At 32.6% G+C, this 18,975-nt stretch overlaps 7 protein-coding genes across 8 annotated transcripts; 5 read left to right on the top strand and 2 right to left on the bottom strand.

The window, feature by feature from the left end:
• Positions 1 to 472: 472 nt before the first annotated feature.
• LOC119610746 (zinc finger protein 135-like) lies at positions 473 to 2,334 on the bottom strand. The gene is made up of 2 exons (XM_037966091.1): positions 1,629 to 2,334; positions 473 to 1,571 (listed from the first exon to the last, which is right to left on the bottom strand). Exons 1-2 carry the CDS (start codon positions 2,178 to 2,180, stop codon positions 624 to 626), a joined length of 1,500 nt encoding a protein of 499 aa, XP_037822019.1. The 5' UTR covers positions 2,181 to 2,334; the 3' UTR covers positions 473 to 623.
• A 3,080-nt stretch (positions 2,335 to 5,414) lies between these two features.
• LOC119610759 (zinc finger protein 502) lies at positions 5,415 to 6,168 on the top strand. The gene is made up of 2 exons (XM_037966105.1): positions 5,415 to 5,509; positions 5,583 to 6,168. Exons 1-2 carry the CDS (start codon positions 5,498 to 5,500, stop codon positions 6,129 to 6,131), a joined length of 561 nt encoding a protein of 186 aa, XP_037822033.1. The 5' UTR covers positions 5,415 to 5,497; the 3' UTR covers positions 6,132 to 6,168.
• A 345-nt stretch (positions 6,169 to 6,513) lies between these two features.
• LOC119610757 lies at positions 6,514 to 7,709 on the top strand. Of its 2 annotated transcripts, none has more exons than XM_037966103.1 (2): positions 6,514 to 6,872; positions 6,931 to 7,709. In XM_037966103.1, the coding sequence occupies exons 1-2, from the start codon at positions 6,672 to 6,674 to the stop codon at positions 7,651 to 7,653; spliced, it is 924 nt and encodes a 307-aa protein (XP_037822031.1). In that variant the 5' UTR covers positions 6,514 to 6,671; the 3' UTR covers positions 7,654 to 7,709. The 2 variants fall into 2 exon arrangements, with proteins under 2 accessions (XP_037822031.1, XP_037822030.1); XM_037966102.1 differs by having other exon boundaries at positions 6,523 to 6,872; positions 6,928 to 7,705.
• A 311-nt stretch (positions 7,710 to 8,020) lies between these two features.
• Positions 8,021 to 13,825, top strand: LOC119610765 (zinc finger protein 271-like). The gene is made up of 6 exons (XM_037966111.1): positions 8,021 to 8,560; positions 8,624 to 9,382; positions 11,254 to 11,409; positions 11,479 to 12,212; positions 12,456 to 12,948; positions 13,010 to 13,825. The coding sequence occupies exons 1-6, from the start codon at positions 8,108 to 8,110 to the stop codon at positions 13,796 to 13,798; spliced, it is 3,384 nt and encodes a 1,127-aa protein (XP_037822039.1). The 5' UTR covers positions 8,021 to 8,107; the 3' UTR covers positions 13,799 to 13,825.
• Positions 10,998 to 12,373, top strand: LOC119610753 (oocyte zinc finger protein XlCOF10-like). Its single transcript, XM_037966098.1, has 2 exons — positions 10,998 to 11,409; positions 11,479 to 12,373. Exons 1-2 carry the CDS (start codon positions 11,059 to 11,061, stop codon positions 12,214 to 12,216), a joined length of 1,089 nt encoding a protein of 362 aa, XP_037822026.1. The 5' UTR covers positions 10,998 to 11,058; the 3' UTR covers positions 12,217 to 12,373.
• Positions 13,826 to 14,019: 194 nt separating the features above from the next.
• Positions 14,020 to 17,141, top strand: LOC119610764 (oocyte zinc finger protein XlCOF6-like). The gene is made up of 4 exons (XM_037966110.1): positions 14,020 to 14,506; positions 14,564 to 15,298; positions 15,462 to 15,995; positions 16,345 to 17,141. Exons 1-4 carry the CDS (start codon positions 14,099 to 14,101, stop codon positions 17,080 to 17,082), a joined length of 2,415 nt encoding a protein of 804 aa, XP_037822038.1. The 5' UTR covers positions 14,020 to 14,098; the 3' UTR covers positions 17,083 to 17,141.
• On the bottom strand, positions 17,128 to 18,917 carry LOC119610755 (guanine nucleotide-binding protein subunit beta-5). Its single transcript, XM_037966100.1, has one exon. It carries the CDS (start codon positions 18,578 to 18,580, stop codon positions 17,519 to 17,521), a length of 1,062 nt encoding a protein of 353 aa, XP_037822028.1. The 5' UTR covers positions 18,581 to 18,917; the 3' UTR covers positions 17,128 to 17,518.
• Positions 18,918 to 18,975: the final 58 nt, after the last annotated feature.

Below are 18,975 nucleotides of genomic sequence, written 5' to 3'. Positions count from 1 at the left end.
TTGGTAAGAAAAAAATTTCCTTAAAGGAAAATTTTATTTTTAGTTAAAATTAATAAAATTTAATAATTTTTTAAATCAATTAGTTAAAAAAAATGTATTTTTTAAATATCTCCTTGTTAAAAAAAATTCCCCTTAAGGAAATTTTATTTTTAAATATTTTTTTAAATATTTTGAAAAAATTTCCCTTGAATGAAAATTTTAATTTCTAGTTACGATTTTCAAGACTTTAATTGTTTTTTAATCTTTTCCTATTCAAAATATGAAATTTTGAAAACTTTCCTCTTGTTGGAGAAATTTCCCTTAAAGCGATATTATCAAAATTGTATTTTAGTCAAAATTTTGTAAAAATATTTCAAATTTTCCCCAAAGGGACATTTTTTTTAGGTACGATTTTGATAATTTTTTACATTATACAAAATTTCGAAATATTTTTAAAATATCCCTAGTTAAAAGCTAAAAAACTCCATTTCTATTGATTGTTGTTTTTTATTATTGCTACATGTTATGTAAAAAATTATACATAAAACACAATATACAAGTTTTAAGGTAAATAAACGTATATACAGCTGCTATAACTAAAAAACTATTCATAAAACTAATAAAATATTTACAGAGTAACTAAACTAAAACGACATAAATGGATAGGCAGGAGGTACTGCCACCACTGGCGGAGTTGCTGGTATGGGAGCCGTTGACATGGAGGGTCTTTCGGGTAACATGGACATCATGCCCTCCTCACGATGTTTACGCATATGACCGGCCAAACCGGAGGCCTGTTTATAGGCACTGCCACAGATTTTACAACGAAACTTTTTAACATCTGAGTGCAGGAAACTATGATGATAAAGAGCTTTCTGGCGAGCAAATGAAGCATTACAAACTTTACACACATGCGGGCGGGTATTGGAGTGAGAGGCCATGTGTTCACCCAAAGCAGAACTGGATATAAAGCGTTTGTCGCACACTTCACAGGCATATGGTCTTTCGCCCGTGTGTACACGCTGATGCACCCGTAGCGTTTCATTTTCACGACACGTATAGCCGCAAGCATCACAAACCAAATTTTTCGGTTTAGTATGGATTTTCTTATGGGCGGATAGGCGTCTTTGCGTATGAAATGCCTTGCCACAATTCTCAAAATCACAAATGAAATTGCGTTCCGTGGTGTGTATGTCTACGTGACGTTTCAGATAGTATTTTTCGGTAAAGCTTTTGCCACAACCTTCAAAATGGCAAATAAATACCCTTTCCGCGGTATGAGACTGTTCGTGGCGTTTACGTTGGTGACGTTGCTTGAAACGTTTATCACAATGGGCACATTTATAGCCGCCGTGTTCATCGTAAACATGTTTATCCAAATACTTTTTATTGGGAAATATTTGCTCACATTCCGGACATAGTTGTTCCTTGTCTTCTTTTTCTTTTTTCTCTAAATATTCGGCTGATTTCTCTTCGTGTTGGCGTGTGTGATGTATTTTTAAAAGTCCCAGGTTTTTGAAGGCTTTGTTGCACTCGCTACATTGAAAAGGTTTTTCCTGTTCCGCTGCTCCAGAGCTGTCTTTATTATTTATCTAAAAAGTAAACATTTGTAATTAAATGGCAATAATTTCAAACTATTTACCAACAACCTCTGGCTTGAAATCCTCATCAGAACTATGATCATTATCCTCTTCTTCTCCACTCTCCTCATTTCTCTTGGGTTTTAAAAGTTTTTCCCTTTTTTGTCTAATTTGTTTTTTAGGTTTCTTCAATACCGCCACCGCTTCCTCTTCAAAACTATCCTCTCCGCCCTCATCATCCTCCTCATAGTCATCATCATAACCACCAGCAATTTCCTCTTCATAGGTTTGTTCTAAATTATCCCATAATACCTCTTGTTCTTCATGTAATTGTCGCTGCTCTCCACCGTCTGCCACTGCCGAACTGTCCGCGTTATTTTCCGACTTAACATTTACCTCTAAATACTGATGACAATCATTGTTGCTAAAGGTTTCCGTTTTTAAAATATTATTTTCAAAATGCACATTCTGTACATGCAACAGGAAATCCTCAAAGGTAAAGGCTTTCATATCGCAAAAGGTGCAATAGATTGTGTAGTCTGTGGAACTGTGACAAAAGATTTCGCCACATTTTGCTTTCGCTTGTTGGCTTAAGTTAGCTAGGGGTAGAATTTTTAGCATTCTATTTGTATATTTTATGTTTCACTTTTAAAATATTTGTTTATTTTTTTAATATTCTATTATTTTTTATAATTTTTCTTTGCTAATTAACCCTTTACGTGTGTGTTTCTACATGTCAGAAATATGTTTTTTTTACACATATCCATTCACAATAGTTTAACGAAGGGAATCAATATAAGGTGAAATTGATGTGATATTTTTATTTATACTTTTTGACAGTCTCGGTGATAAGAGAAATGTTTATATAACGAGTTTGTCAGTTTTATATATAAAAAACAAACAGCTGTTTAAATGGCTTCACCTTATAGGAACTTGTATTGAATTTATCTTACCTGTGTTCGGTAACTTTCGAATCAAGGCACTGTATAGGCCTTACTTATTTTTTGTGTCGGGAAAAGCAGTTGAAGTACAATTTGGAACAGGTCTACGGTATTTGAAGAAATTTAATCTTTAGTATTAACTAACTACTACTAACTAACTAACTAACTAACTACTAACTAACTAACTAACTACTAACTAACTAACTAACTAACTAACTAACTAACTAACTAACTAACTAACTAACTAACTACTAACTAACTAACTACTAACTAACTAACTACTAACTAACTAACTAACTAACTAACTAACTAACTAACTACTAACTAACTAACTAACTAACTAACTAACTAACTAACTAACTAACTAACTAACTAACTAACTAACTAACCTAACTAACTAACTAGACTACCAACCGAACTAACTAACTAAACTAACTAACTCAACTAACTAACTAACTAACCTAACTAACTAACTAACTACTAACTAACTAACTAAAATAACTAACCTAACTAACTCAACTAACTAACTACTAACTAACTAACTAACTACTACTAACTAACTAACTAACTAAACTACTAACTAAGGCTCTAACTAACTAACTATACTAAACTACAACTAATAACTAACATAACTAACTAACTAATACCTAACTAACTAACTAACTAACTAACTAACTAAGCTAACTAACTAACTAACTAAACTAACTAACTAAACTAACTAACTAACTAACTAACTAACTAACTAAACTAATAACTACACTAAACTAACTAACTAACTAAGCTAACTAAACTAAACTAAACTAACTAACTAACTAAACTAACTAACTAACTAAACTAAACTAACTAAATAACTAACTAACTAACTAACTAACTCAACTAAACTACTACTAACTAACTAACTAACTAACTACTAACTAACTAACTAACTAACTACTAACTAACTAACTAACTAACTAACTAACTAACTAACTAACTAACTAACTAACTAACTAACTACTAACTAACTAACTAACTAACTAACTAACTAACTAACTAACTAACTAACTAACTAACTAACTAACTAACTACTAACTAACTAACTAACTAACTAACTAACTAACTAACTAACTAACTAACTAACTAACTAACTAACTAACTAACTAACTACTAACTAACTAACTAACTAACTAACTAACTAACTAACTAACTAACTAACTACTAACTAACTAACTAACTAACTAACTAACTAACTAACTAACTAACTAACTAACTAACTAACTAACTAACTAACTACTAACTAACTAACTAACTAACTAACTAACTAACTAACTAACTAACTAACTAACTAACTAACTAACTAACTAACTAACTAACTAACTAACTAACTAACTAACTAACTAACTAACACTAACTAACTAACTAACTAACTAACTAACTAACTAACTAACTAACTACTAACTAACTAACTAACTAACTAACTAACTAACTAACTAACTAACTGACTAACTAACTAACTAACTAACTAACTGACTAACTAACTAACTAACTAACTAACTAACTAACTAACTAACTAACTAACTAACTAACTAACTAACTAACTAACTAACTAACTAACTAACTAACTAACTAACTAACTAACTAACTACTAACTAACTAACTAACTAACTAACTAACTAACTAACTAACTAACTAACTAACTAACTAACTAACTAACTAACTAACTAACTAACTAACTAACTAACTAACTAACTAACTAACTAACTAACTAGTGGCCTCCGGTAGGTTAGTGGTTAGTGTTCTAGTCTGGTAGACCGGAGGTGGTGGGTTCGATTCCCACTTGAGGCACTGATTAAGGAGCGCACAACAGGCCCGATAGAGGCCTAGGTGTACTTCTTCGGATTTGATGTATATACATCCTCCTTTCAAACTAACTAACTAACTAACTAACTAACTAACTAACTAACTAACTAACTAACTAACTAAATAACTAACTAACTAACTAACTAACTAGCTACCTAACTAACTAACTAACTAACTAACTAACTAACTAACTAACTAACTAACTAACTACCTACCTAACTAACTAACTAACTAACTAACTAACTAACTACCTAACTAACTAACTAACTAACTAACTAACTAACTAACTAACTAACTAACTAACTAACAAAGTAACTAACTAACTAACTAGTGGCCTCCGGTAGGTTAGTGGTTAGTGTTCTAGTCTGGTAGACCGGAGGTGGTGGGTTCGATTCCCACCTGAGGCACTGGTTAAGGAGCGCACAACAGGCCCGATAGAGGCCTAGGTGTACTTCTTCGGATTTGATGTATATACATCTCCTTTCAATCTAACTAACTAACTAACTAACTAACTAACTAACTAACTAACTAACTAACTAACGAATTAACTAACTAACGAACTAACTAACGAACTAACTAACTAACTATCGAACTAACTAACTAACTAACTAACTGACTAATTTTGAGAGCTTATAAAGGACTCAAACAATTAAGGAGTAATGATAGATGTTTAATTGCTACTATATAAAGATTTCAAATTAATGATCATTTTTGATTTTTCTTAAAAAACGAACAATATAATTTTAACAAAAAATATGCACATTTAAAGGTGAATGTCATGCGTGCATATATTTCAACCTTAAAATAATAAATAAATGATCACATACATATGTATGTATTGTATTATTATTAAAGATCACAAAATACTATTTCTTCTTGAAATTAAGAAAAACCAACCAACTGATAAATATCACTGCACTTTGATGAACAAAATAGAAAAAAATTGCAAATAATACAAATAGAAACAACTAACTATACTAAAATTATATTTAGAACTAAAATTCTTAACATTAATTAAATGTCTCGTGTAAAAACAATGATTAAGTTTTTGTGGTCTTTGAATACAATTGATAAATAGAAATCAATTTAGTTTAGTATTAGTATTTACTTTAAAAACAACTATGTGAGAAAACCTAAATAAAAATAAATAAAAAAAACATGACCAATACGGTAAATTTTGTAATATTTTTTTTAATTAAGAAATATAATTTTTAAAAGGTTTTTTGTTTCAAATTATCCATAGGTAAAATGTCCCGAATGTCTGAAAGTTTTCAAAACTAAAGTCACTTTAAAATATCACCGTTATAGCCATCAAACCGGTACTGGAGACTTCATCTGCAGTTATGAAGATTGTCGACGCTCGTTTAAGAATCCCAAACGTTTGAGTGATCATAAAAGACGTTATCATTTGAATACTGAAAATTATATATGTGAATATTGTGGGTATCACACGCGCATTAGATGTAATCTAACGGTTCACCGACGTCAGCATACTGGTGAACGGCCCTATTGTTGTGTGAATTGCGGTAATAGTTTTGCCTCTTCGTATCAATTGGCGGTACATCGTGAAATTCACACATCAGAGCGTAAATATTGTTGTATTATTTGTGCCGAAAGTTTTAACGATTCAAAGGCTTTGTATCATCATCAGGCGTTACATGCGGAGGAAAATAAATATGTTTGTAATTTGTGTGCAAAATCTTATAGGCAATCGGCTGGTTTGTCACAGCACATGAGATGGCATAGAAAGCAGCAGGAACGTTGTACGGATGTTATAAAAATTGTTAAATAAAATAAAAGATTACAAAAAGGATAAAAATTTGTGACCACTTTTACTTTTGATCTAAAATCATTTTTTAGTGAAAACGCTCTACACTGTCATTTCCTATTCAAAATTCCATTTATAAGTGCATTTTCTGGCTAAACCAGAAACTTTAGGGCAAAAAGGATGAAAATCTGTGTTTCAATCAAAACATAAAGTCAAAAATAAATGTTTGTCTATTTTCTGGTTAAACTAGAGACCATAGGGCAAAAAGGATTACAGATTATACAATTTGGGACCAAATGTTTATAATAAAATCAGTAAACACTTTTATCTCCCTTTAAAACCGACTCCTTTTCTGAGTAAATTAAATTTGAAACACAAAATCGCTAAATATTGCTACTCGTTTTTGCCGCTCTCAAAATAACATAAAAAACGCAAGATTGCTAACATTGCATATGGTGTACCGTTACTTTTGACAGCTCTGGTTAATATTGTCTGAATTTGGAAAAAAAATTAAATTTTAAGCTGTAATAATTGATATTAAATAAATATTAACGCATTTTAAATATGGAAAAACGTAAATCTGTTAATGAAAGATTAAAAAATATAAAATTACAGTGTAATGTTAACAAAAATCCGCCTGGAGTAAAAGCCAAGGCAAACGAAGAAACTAATTTAGAAGAGTATCCCAAATTAAGAAAACCCAAACCGGCTACTTTGCTAAAAATACAAGCAAGACAGAAAAAAACCGATGATGTAGCTAAGAAGGTAGGTTGATAGAATTGTTTGGTACACTTTTATTTTATGTCCTACGTCTCAACAGCAGTCAGTGGAAAGTTTTGAAGCTGCAGGCGAAAAACATGTAAAGGTGCCTTTGCGCCAAGAATTTCTCGATAAAAAACAACAACTAGAAAAGGCTACCAGCAGTTTGTTGAAAAAATATGAAATACGTAAGATACAAGGTCGTCTTTTAGATGATGATATGTGTAGTTTAGATTCCGAAGAGGCACAGCCTTTAACCCTACACCAGGAACTCGATTTACAATTTAATGATCTAAAATTAAAGGATAATGAGAACAAAATATCTAAAGTTAAAAACAACAAAGAATTAAACTTTCTCGAACAGCATTTGGTTAATATTTTATATACTAAAGTACAAGCTCATCCAAATGGTTTCTTTGCGGAAAATCTACCTTTATGGTATAAGAAAACCTTCGATAAGGATATAGCTAAAGATTGGCTAGAGTTGATGGAAAGATCACGAAAATTTTATATAGAAAATGTACAAAACAAGATAGTACTATATAGCAAGGAGGCGGAAGAGGAATTTAAGGATTTAAAGGCTTCCGGAGATATGGCTGAAAACTCCGAAACAGAAAAGGAGTCTTCGTTAGGTTTTGTACGTTATAAACATTTAAAAAAATCTTTACAGAAAAATACAAAAAACGCTGGTCGTGTTGAAACTAAAACAAATGACAATTTCGTGAAGCCAAGTGATAGATTAAATAAGATTACCTTAAATAAAAAATATAATTTAGTTAAAAAATAATTTTAAAATTAAAAAAATCGGTTTCAAACTATTTCGTATAGAAAAAATGTATAATTTAAAATATCTTAATGTTTTTTTTAATAAATGAGTTTTAAACTGTTTAAATTTATATTTTTTAATAATATTTCCAAAGAATAAATTTAAATGTTTGTTTTGTATAGCATCTGAAAGCAATTTACGTAGAGTTTTGCCCAATTAGTACCACTTACTTTAGATTAAAGTACACAACTTGCAACAAACAAACAAATGTTATCCATGGTAATGATGGATAGCTTTTTTGCTATAATTTATTATCACATTCCTTTATATAGCTGTTAAACTAAAAAAACTTGGCAGCACTTATTACATTTTTGGCATGTTGCTCTTTTTTTATAACTCTCCCATTAGAAAACATAAACAATAGTTGTTTTCTAAAGAAATTTTAGGCATTTAATTGGAAAATTATTCGAAAAAAATGTTAAAAAATTGTTTTTTACCAGTAAATTATAATAAACCACAAACGCAAACCTGTGGAGAGATAATTTGTGAAAATCTACAAGAATTTATAATTAATTGTAAATTGTGTAAAATCAAAATATTTGAGTTTGAAGAATTTGTGCAACATTTTAAGAATGTCCACTTGGACAAGACGTTAATAAATGAAAGCACAACAGAACAGAAAATAGAAAATAAACTGCACGAAGACCAGGAGGAAAATTATGAGCGGGTGATTAAATTAGAAATATCCGAGGCTCATGAGCCATTGAAAAATGATGAAAAGTTTACAGCAAACATCGAAAATGAAGAATTCTTATGGGAGGCGGACAATAGTAACTATACGGATGATGACAAGGATGAGGATTATAATACGGAAGATGACGGAGACCCGGAGGAAGATGAGGAACAAAGTAAAAGTATAATGAGAAAGGTTAATTATAGTTTCATGTAAATACTTTTATTTTATTAAATATTTTAAATTTCTCTGCTCCAGCCGCGTAAACCTAAAGAATTTTCCTGTGAAATTTGCAATAAAAAGTATGCCGACTCTAGACGCTTACAGCTGCATGTGAAAATTGTTCATTTACGCGAAAAACCTTACAAATGCTCTATGTGTGATCAGGCTTTTGCCGAGGAACGTACGCTTAAGAATCATGTGGGTCATAAGCATACCGGTTATGAGTGTCCCGAATGCCACAAGAATTTTTCGACAAATCGCAATTTGAAACGACACATGCTAATACATGTTGATAAAAAAGAATTCATTTGCCAAGAGGATAATTGTGGAAAGGCGTTTGCCACCAAGGGTCAGCTAAAAGATCATCAACGCTATCATACTAGTGAAATGTTTATTTGCGAGGAATGTGGTTATAAGTGCCGGCAACGCGAATCATTAATTGTTCATAAACGCCATCATACGGGAGAGAAGCCATTTGGCTGTAAGCTTTGTGATCGTCGTTTTGGTTCGAAACCTTTACTCAATGAACACATGGCCACGCACGAAACGGAACGTAAACATATTTGTGATGTTTGTGGTAAGAGTTTTAATCGACCTAAGGCTTTATATCATCATAAACATTTACATTTGGGCGTTAAGAAGTTTGTTTGTAAAATCTGTGGGCAGGCCTATGCTCAGGCTGCTGGTCTATCGGCCCACATGCGCAAACATAGAGAAGAGGGTGGCGCCGCCTCTTTTACCACCGAACCTGCGCTACCACCTAATAATACAAATATTTTAAATGTACTTTATCCTTTTTGAATTAAAATGCAAAATAAATTTCATAAAAATAAAGCAAATTGTATAGAATTTTTTTTCTGTGTAAAACGGTGTGGTACTCAACTTTTGAACAGCTGTTCAAATGGTTTGCTTCAACAGTGCTGTCAAGTTTCACAAGCAATATCAAAAAGGATTCAAACAAGGTGATGATAAGTACATAGCAGCTGTTTTTTTCCGAAGGTTTGACTATTAAACAATTTGTTTATTTACTACAAATAAATCGCGTTGATAGAAACAAACTTTTCAATTTAAATATTTTTTTGCTTCTCCTGTAAAATTTTAAAAATGTTAGATAAGGCCGTTTGCGTTTCAGGTGACGATGTAAAGGTTGACTAAAATTGACCGTTAAATTCAAATTTGTAATGCCACATAAATAATTTATTTTGTAATCGTAAATATATTTAATAAATTACCTAGATTTCATTATATCGTCGCCAAATTGTTCCTCTTTATGTTTACGCATATGAGCGGATAGTCCAGCACCCTGGGCATAAGCAGCACCGCAAAGTTTACACACAAATTTCTTAACATCCCAATGCGGATGCTTGTGATGATACAAAGCCTTGGCTCGATCGATACTTTCTGTCACATACACTACAAGCAAATGGTTTTTCCCCCTATGGGAACGCAGATGTTCGTTTAAGGCAGCTTTTCTCTGATATCTGGAGCCACATATATCACAAACAAAGCAGCCTAAGAGCAGAAGAAATTTTTCGTTCTATGTGAATCTCTTTGTGTGCTTTTAAAGTATCGTTTGTCCTAAAAACTTTCCAACAAATATCACAAGAATAACCGTCATGTATATGTTGATGCTGGATTTATTGCATTTGTAAGGCAACATTTCATGATCATTTACATGTGTTTCATAGTTGCACATTTTGCTAAAGGTACGGCACATATTAAACATTTAAAGCAACGTTTAGTTGTTTTCTGTCTAGATTTTACTTTTGGCAAATATTCCTGTTTTTCAAATAATTTTTATATTGAAATTGGAAATTGCTTCACTCACCCTTTTCAATAGTTTTATTGATTCCTCCTTATCACTTGAGTCTTTTTCACAATTCGAAATATTGCTGTTACTATTACTTTGTTTCTTTTCTAATTCCGGCCTCATCATCTTTACTTTCTTGCTCGGGATCCTCCTCATATCAAGATCATTAGCCATAAACTTTTCCTAATTTTCTTCGAGTTTTATTTCATTAAAATCGTTAATTTCCTGTTGTCTTGGTAGTAGTTCATAATTTGTAATAATCATATCCTGGTCTTGTATTTCTAGCCAGTAGCTAGTGATACAATGTTGCACGAATTCATTAAACTCGAAAATCGTTATTTTACAAAAGCTACACATTATGCTAAAGACCGTTTCACTTTAGCATATTATTTCTCCACAGCTTTTATGCATTAAATTATTATATTGTGTATTTAAAAAAACAGTTTTTTTTAACATTTTTACAATTTTTTTATTTGGCGTTTTATACGAGAGATACAATTGTTTACCTTTTTTAAAGTGCTGACAAGTTTTTGTGAAAAACAACTGAATTTTTTATTTAAACTTGTCAGCACTTTTACAAAATGTAAACAAATTGTGACGTAGAAATATAAACATAACAGCATTTTATTTATTTAGCTAGATACGTAATTTAACATAAAATATGCTAAAAAATTGTTTTTTAACTGAAAATTACCACAAACCAGTTAGCCAAACCTGTGGAGAAATAATATGCGAAAACCTAAAGAATTTTATAATCAATTGCAATTTATGCAAAATCAAAATATTTGAGTTTCCAGAATTCATAGAGCATTTCAAAAAAATGCATTTGGAAACAACTTCTCAATTACATATTAAGAAGGAAATTAAAGAGGAATTACAAACCGAACTTGAAACTACTGAACAAAATGAACTTGTGACTAATAATGAATGTTCGGAAGATGAAAACGATGTGAGTACTGAGGATGAATATGACGAACACTTAGAGCGGCAGACAGAAATAAGTATAATAAAGGTAGTTGTCTTGATATACATATTTACATATTTATAAAATTTTTACTTTATTGAGTTATTTTACCATTAGCCCCACAAACCCAAAGATTTTGCCTGTGAAATATGTAATAAAAAATATACCGACTACCGGGGTTTGCAAATACATGTAAAGCTAATACATTTACGTGAAAGACCTTTAAAATGTTCCATGTGCGAGGAGTCTTTTGCCGAAGAACGTTACCTAAAGAGTCACATACAACGTAAACATATCGGTTTTGAATGTCAACAATGTCATCGTGTTTTTAAAACAAATCCCACATTGAAACGTCATTTGGCAGTACACATGGAAACTAGAGAGTTCGTTTGCCAGAAAGAAAATTGTGGCAAAGCTTTTGCCACCCCAACAAGTTTACGGGCACATCATCGCGATCATGAAATATTTATATGTGAAGAATGTGGTTACAAGTGTAAAAGACATGAATCCTTGAGGGAACATAAACGTCAGCATACTGGAGAGAAGCCGTTTGGCTGTGAAGTATGTGGACGAAGTTTTAGTTCGAAAAAATTACTGACCGGACATATGAGTTGTCATGAGACAGTACGTAAACATGTTTGTGATGTTTGCGGGAAAAGTTTTAATCGACATAATGCTCTCTATCATCACAAACATTTGCATTCGGATGTCAAGAAGTTTGTTTGCAAAATATGTGGTCAGGCCTATGCTCAGGCAGCGGGACTATCGGCTCATATGCGTAAACATAGAGAAAATGTCAGTGGGGCTAGTAAAGATGATTTAATGCAAGGATTTTATACTTTAGTTGTGGTGTAAAAAGAAATTCTAGTAACTTTTGAATCTGTACTTTAATTGTAGAGTTGATTTTTATATAACTATTTAAAATATGAAGTATATTAAAATTATACAACCATATAATTTTTATATTATGGTATATTAAAATTGTTTAAATGTCAGATTTTGAACCGCCATATCCCAAACTGTTTACTTTTTTCAAGAACTTGGTAGCACTTTACAAATTGTAAACAAATACAACATGACTAGGCTGCACCTTAACAAAAATGTAAACAAATCTCCATCGCAATTAATGAAAAATTATTTCAAAAAATGCTGAAAAATTGTATTTTAACCGCGCAGTATAACAATTTCTCGCCTAAAACTTGTGGAGAAATAATATGTCAAAGTGAAACAGCTTTTAGCATAATCTGTAATTTTTGTCAAATAAAAATATTCGAATTTCATGAATTCGTCCAACATTTTCGCACTATACACTGGCCGGAAATTAATGGGACACATAACAAATACAAAACTCTATCAGACAATGAATATCCAGTTACGCAGCCTAAAATTGAAGATGTTAAACAACTAAAACTAGAAGAAAAGGAGCAGGCAAATGATTTTGATATTGAGGAGGAGCCGTTGCAATATAGTGAAGATGACTGGAGGACGGAGTTGGAAATGCAGCAAAGTATTAGTAATAGTGGATTTTCTAATCAAGGGGAAGACAGTTGCAGTGATAGGGAGGAATCCATAGGAATATTAAAGAAGGTAGGAGTAGAGATTTATTGGGAATTATTAAATCTACAAATAATAATTAGTTACAATGCAGGAATGTGTGGAGAACGAAAAACCCAACCTGAAGAGAAAAAAACATGACTATAAATGCCCTATATGTGCACGTACCTTTATCAAAAAGTCCACATATGAAACACATATAAAAGAGCATAAGATTATGCCTTACAAGTGCACTAAATGCTCACGATCCTTTGACGAAGAGTCGCAACTTATGCAGCATCAACATTTACACGACGGCTATGCTTGTGATATTTGTCAGAAGGTTTTTAAGAAAAGGAATAACTTAGTTTCACATAAAGAAACTCATGTAGAAACGAAAAATTTCAAATGTACTTATGAGAATTGTGAAAAATCGTATGCTGGTCAAAGGCAACTGCAACGTCATATACGTCTGGTGCACATACGGGGAGCCTGTTTTGTTTGTGATGTATGCGGCTCTAGGCAACGTGATAAAATAGCTTTAACCGACCATATGCGTTCGCATACCGGTGAAAGGCCATTTGCCTGCAGTTTATGTGATCGACGTTTTATGACAAAATCTAGACTGGGCGAACATAAAGCCTGTCATGAAACGGAACGTAAGCATGTGTGCGAAGTTTGCGGTAAAAGTTTCAATCGTGCCAAGGCTTTGTATCATCATAGACATTTGCATTTGGATATAAAGAAATTTGTGTGTAAACTTTGCGGTGCTGCTTATGCCCAGTGTGCTGGATTATCTGCTCATATGCGTAAACATAAAGAGGAACAAATTTGCGATGATACAGAAATTACAACAAATAGGACAAATGATTTATTTAACGTATTATTTACTGCTATAAAATAAAGTTGTTTGTGTTTTTATAAATTTGTATTTAACAGAGATATTTCCCTTATGTTTGTAGTCCATTACATGAGCCTATCTGTAAAGACCATAAGCATTTCCTCCAATTTCTAGATATATTTTTTATGAAAAAACGACCAGTTTATTTGCCATTATTAGAAATCGCCTCATTATTGTTTTGCTTTGAAAACTTGGCACCACAATTAAACTACAGGTATTTAAACAGCTGTTCAAACATAAACTTGGCAACATTTTCACAAATTGTAAACAAAACGCGAAATATAAACATTTTCCTTAAGAAAAATGTTAAAAAATTGTTTTTTACCTATACAATATAATAATTTAACTAACAAAACTTGTGGCGAAATTGTTTGTCAAAGTGAAACTGCCTTCAGCATTATATGTAAATTTTGTGACTTAAGAATTTTCGAATATGAAGAATTTCTGCAACATTTTCGCAATAACCACTGGACACAGCAGCTAAATGTAAAGAATGAAGGAGGCAACGAAGTCCCAGACGAAATCGAAAATGAAAAAGACATAAAACCTGAAATATATGAGGAAACGAAAATTTTATGTGATGTAGACCATTTAGATGAAACAGAAGAGGATTTGGAGACAAATGAAGATGATGAATGGCAGCCGGAAATGGAAGAGGAATACAATGAGGACTCAAATGATATGACAGTAACCAAAGCTATCTTGAAAAAGGTAAGAAGATTTGCAAACAATTATTTACAACAAATTTGGTGATAATTTTGATTGTAGCCTGTGAAAGTCAACAAAAAAAGAGAACGTCCCTTTAAATGTGAGATGTGTACACGAACATTTAGCAACAAGTCCAACTATGAAGCACATAAACTTAAGCATAAAACTGTACAGTACAATTGTGATAAATGCAGTAAAACTTTCGTGACTGAACATGAACTTGGCCTTCATCAACGTTCTCATAATGGTTACAGCTGTCCGATTTGTAATATGTCTTTTATGAAATACGAATCATTGCGTACTCACAAGGAGTCTCATATAGAAACAAAAAATTTCATTTGCACTTATAAAGATTGCAATAAAGCCTTTGCCACCAAACGTCGTCTAGGCTCTCATATGCGCTTACACATACGAGAACCTACACTGGTGTGTGAATTGTGTGGCGGTCGTTATCGCTCGACAAAAGAACTAAACGATCATATACGTAGACATACGGGTGAAAAGCCATTTGCTTGCAATTTATGTGATCGGCGCTTTACATCAAAATCTTTGTTGGGCGAACATATGGCGTGTCATGAAACGGAACGTAAACATGTATGTGAAGTATGTGGTAAAGGCTTTAATCGTCCTAAGGCATTATACCATCATAGACACTTACATTTGGAAGTAAAGAAATTCGTGTGTAAGATATGCGGTGCCGCCTATGCACAGTGTGCAGGATTATCGGCTCATATGCGTAAACATAAGGAACAGGCCAATATGCCAACAAATTCCCCTAGAAATGATATATTTTTCTAGCAAAGTGTATTAAACTAAATTGTACTTTTAAACATAAGAACGGAATTTTTGAACAATTACGGTATTTTTAAAATTTGTTGATTTTTCCATTATGAAACTTGGCATCACTAACAACTAAAGAAAACAAAATAAAAACTCTGCTGTCAAATTTCTTATATAAAGAAAAAATGGTATCACCTTGACTGAATTCCCCATTGTAAACAATCGAAATTGTCAGTTTGTTTATTTTTCTTTAAAAAAAAAAATGTTAAAAACTTGTACACTATCCACAACTTGTACAAATTTCACAAATAAAACTTGTGGCGAAATTGTTTGTCAAACCGAAACTTCATTTATAATCGTCTGTAAATTATGTGATATTAAAATATTTGATTATGAGGAATTTATTAAACATTTTCGTCTGACGCATTGGCCAGAAATTTGTAATGATAAAACTATAACAAATAATTACAATAGTAAATGGAAAAATAATATTAAAACCGAAAATGACACAGATGAAGAAGAATTTACAAATAATGACTGCGATAAGGGGAATGTAGCAATTGAGATTGATATTAAACAACCGTCTAAAGGTGGCAGAGGCAGTGATAGTGAAGAGGAGAACAGAGGAGTAGTTACTGAAAATGAATTGGAACATGTGAACTCAAGTGAGGATTCAGAGGATTTGTCAAAGTCTTTGGTAATTTTAAAAAAGGTAAGTGGAATTGTTAATAGAAAACTGTAACCAAGGGACATGTTTTTATAGAAAATGGTAACCAAACAATATTTTACAATGGAAACCTGCTCCAAGAGAAAACTTTCTAAAGAAAACTGTTTTAAGAGAACACTTTCTGAAGAAAAACTGTTTTCAGAGAATACTTTCTGAAGAAAACAGTTTCCAAGCTAATTTTTTATGGAAAACTCTTTTAAGATAAAAATTTACCTATATAGAAATCTGTAGTTGGCAGAAGATTTTCTCAAGAAAACTGTTCCCAGGCGTAAATATATAACTTTGTTGAACAACACACTAGAAAACTCAAGACAATTTTCTCTTTTGTATTAAGGCCACGGACAAATCTTCCTCCAAAGAAAAACGTTTCGAATGTTCGGAATGCAAACGTAAGTTTACCACAAAATTCTATTTACGTTTTCACATACGACAACAACATGAACCAAAAACTTTTCAATGTGATAAATGCAGCAAATCCTTTGTGGAAAAACGTTATCTAACCTTACACCAGCGTTCCCACATAGGTTACACTTGCCAGATTTGCAATAAAGTCTTTGATAAATATGAAGCATTACGCTATCATGGTGAAAGCCACATAGAATCGAGAAATTTCATTTGTGATTATGAAAATTGTGGTAAGGCATTTCCCAACAATCGCCGCCTGAGTGCTCACAAACGTAGTCATTTTGCTCTGGCGACGTTTGTTTGTGAAATTTGTGGTTCACGCCAGCGTAGTAAAGAGTTTTTAATCGTTCACATACGCACGCATACCGGTGAAAAGCCCTATGCTTGCAGTCAATGCGATCGTCGTTTTGCCTCCAAACATTTTCTACAAGATCATCAGGCAGTACATGCTACAGAACGTTCTCATGTGTGTACGGTTTGTGGTAAGGCTTTCGCCAGCAGTAAATCCCTCTATCATCATCGTCATCTGCATTCGGGCATAAAGAAATATGTGTGTAAAATATGCAATAGTGCATACTCTCAGGCGGCTGGACTGTCGGCCCATATGCGTAAACATAAACAGGATAGCGGTCTGTTGGATGTGCAGCAAACAACATCTAACACTTGATAACAGTAATATTAAAATGAAAATAACATTTTAAACTCGAATGGCTTGTTTAAATTACATTTATTAAATAATTAAGTTAACATTTTACAACAAACTACAGAATTTATGCTTTAAAATATATCAGAGTACAAGTAAGAGCATATTATATTTGGCTAAAACTATTTTCAATTAAAATGAGTTAGAAAACTGTTCCCAGAGAACGCTTTTTAATAAATAATCCCCAAGAAAATGTTTTAAACTATTCCCAGTGCAATATTTTCTAAAGGAAAAGCTTTGCAAGAAAAACATTTTTCTTGAACTGCTTTGTGGATTTTTTTTAAATGTTCCAAAAAAACATTTTCTCAAGAAAACTGTTACCAAATCTGTTCCCAACTGCAAACGAACATGTATTTTCTTCTCATTTTAACGAAAAATGATATTAAGTTTAAATCCCTCCTTAAGCCCAAACACGTATAGTATAATCCCAACTGCCGGTGGATAAAGCTGTGCCATCTGGTGACACCTGCACACAAGATACCTTATTCTCATGACCGTATAACAAACAAATACGTTCTGATTTTAGAGTATCCCATAAGTTGACAGTGTAATCATTATAGCCAGCAAACAATAAACGGCCACTAACCGAGAAATCCACAGAATTTACCCCAAAAATGATGCTTTCCTTAGAGAAAACAGCCACTTCACGATCGGCACGCATATCAAATAAACGACAACTGCTGTCATCGGAACCGGTAGCAATGGCATCACCACTAGGATGAAATTTAACACTGTTCACATCCGATTGATGGCCTTCAAACGATTGGACCACTTGACCCGAACGCATATCCCATATGAAAGCCATACGATCACAACTGCCCGATACGAAAGTATTTCCTGTCTCGTTAGGAGCCAAATCAATGGCCATTACATCACCCGAATGACCATGGAAACTTTGCAATAGCTGGCCAGATTCCACATCCCACAAAGCACAAGTTGAATCACCACTACCCGTTAAGATCTGCTGATCCGAATTCGGATAAATGCAACAGGACATATAGGAGGTGTGGGTACCCACCGTACGTTTCTTGGCAGCCATCTCCTCATCACTGGTAATGGGATAAACTGTTACCTTGTTGTCCAAACCACCGCAAGCCACATAATTACCCGAGGGGGCATAAGCACAGGCCATTATCCAGGTAGTTGGCATGGTAACAGCATGCTCTTTATTGGTGGTAAAAGCATCCCATATAATTAATCTGCCATCTTGTGAAGAAGAGATTATGTGACGTTTGTCTGGACTCCAATCGGTGCACAAAACTTTCGCCTGATGACCCTTGAGCACCTTACGTGGTTTTATATTAACATAGGAAATGGGCTCCAACCGTTCTGCTATAGACGAAAGACTAACATCATTCAACTTTTGGCGTTCTTCTTCCAGTTTCAGCTTTAAATTTTCCGCTTCCTTCATCAAAGAAGCCATTTTATCGCTGGCGTTTGTATTTAATTGTATGTCAGTCATATTTTTCCTTTGCTTTAAATAGTTTTTAAGATTTTACAGTTTATTGTTGAAAAATTTTCTTTACAATAATCAATATTTTCCAAGAAAAAACACTGGAGGAAGTCACATCAAGTTGTAGTATACTAAAAAAAAAACAAATTTTTGTCTACCTATTGCGAAAAAGTAATGCCTTTTCATTGTTTTTTGAAAACTTGGTAGCACTTTTTGGGAAGAACGTTAAAAATTAACCGTTGTTTTATTTGTAAACAACTTAAGTGATAAGAAAATGAGAAAAGAGATTTTGTTTTTTTAAACAGTTTTATAAAAAAAAAATTTTTAGGAAAAAAACTATAATTTGTTTATAAACAACTTAAGTGATAAGAAAGAGAGAAAAAAGGGATTGTTTTTTCTTTCTT

Source organism: Lucilia sericata, unplaced genomic scaffold (assembly GCF_015586225.1).
Source record: "Lucilia sericata isolate MDLA Ls3-8-SP2 unplaced genomic scaffold, ASM1558622v1 Contig001272F_arrow, whole genome shotgun sequence".
In the NCBI taxonomy this organism is placed as follows: Eukaryota; Metazoa; Arthropoda; class Insecta; order Diptera; family Calliphoridae; genus Lucilia; species Lucilia sericata.
This window is presented reverse-complemented; position numbering and strand designations above follow the sequence as displayed.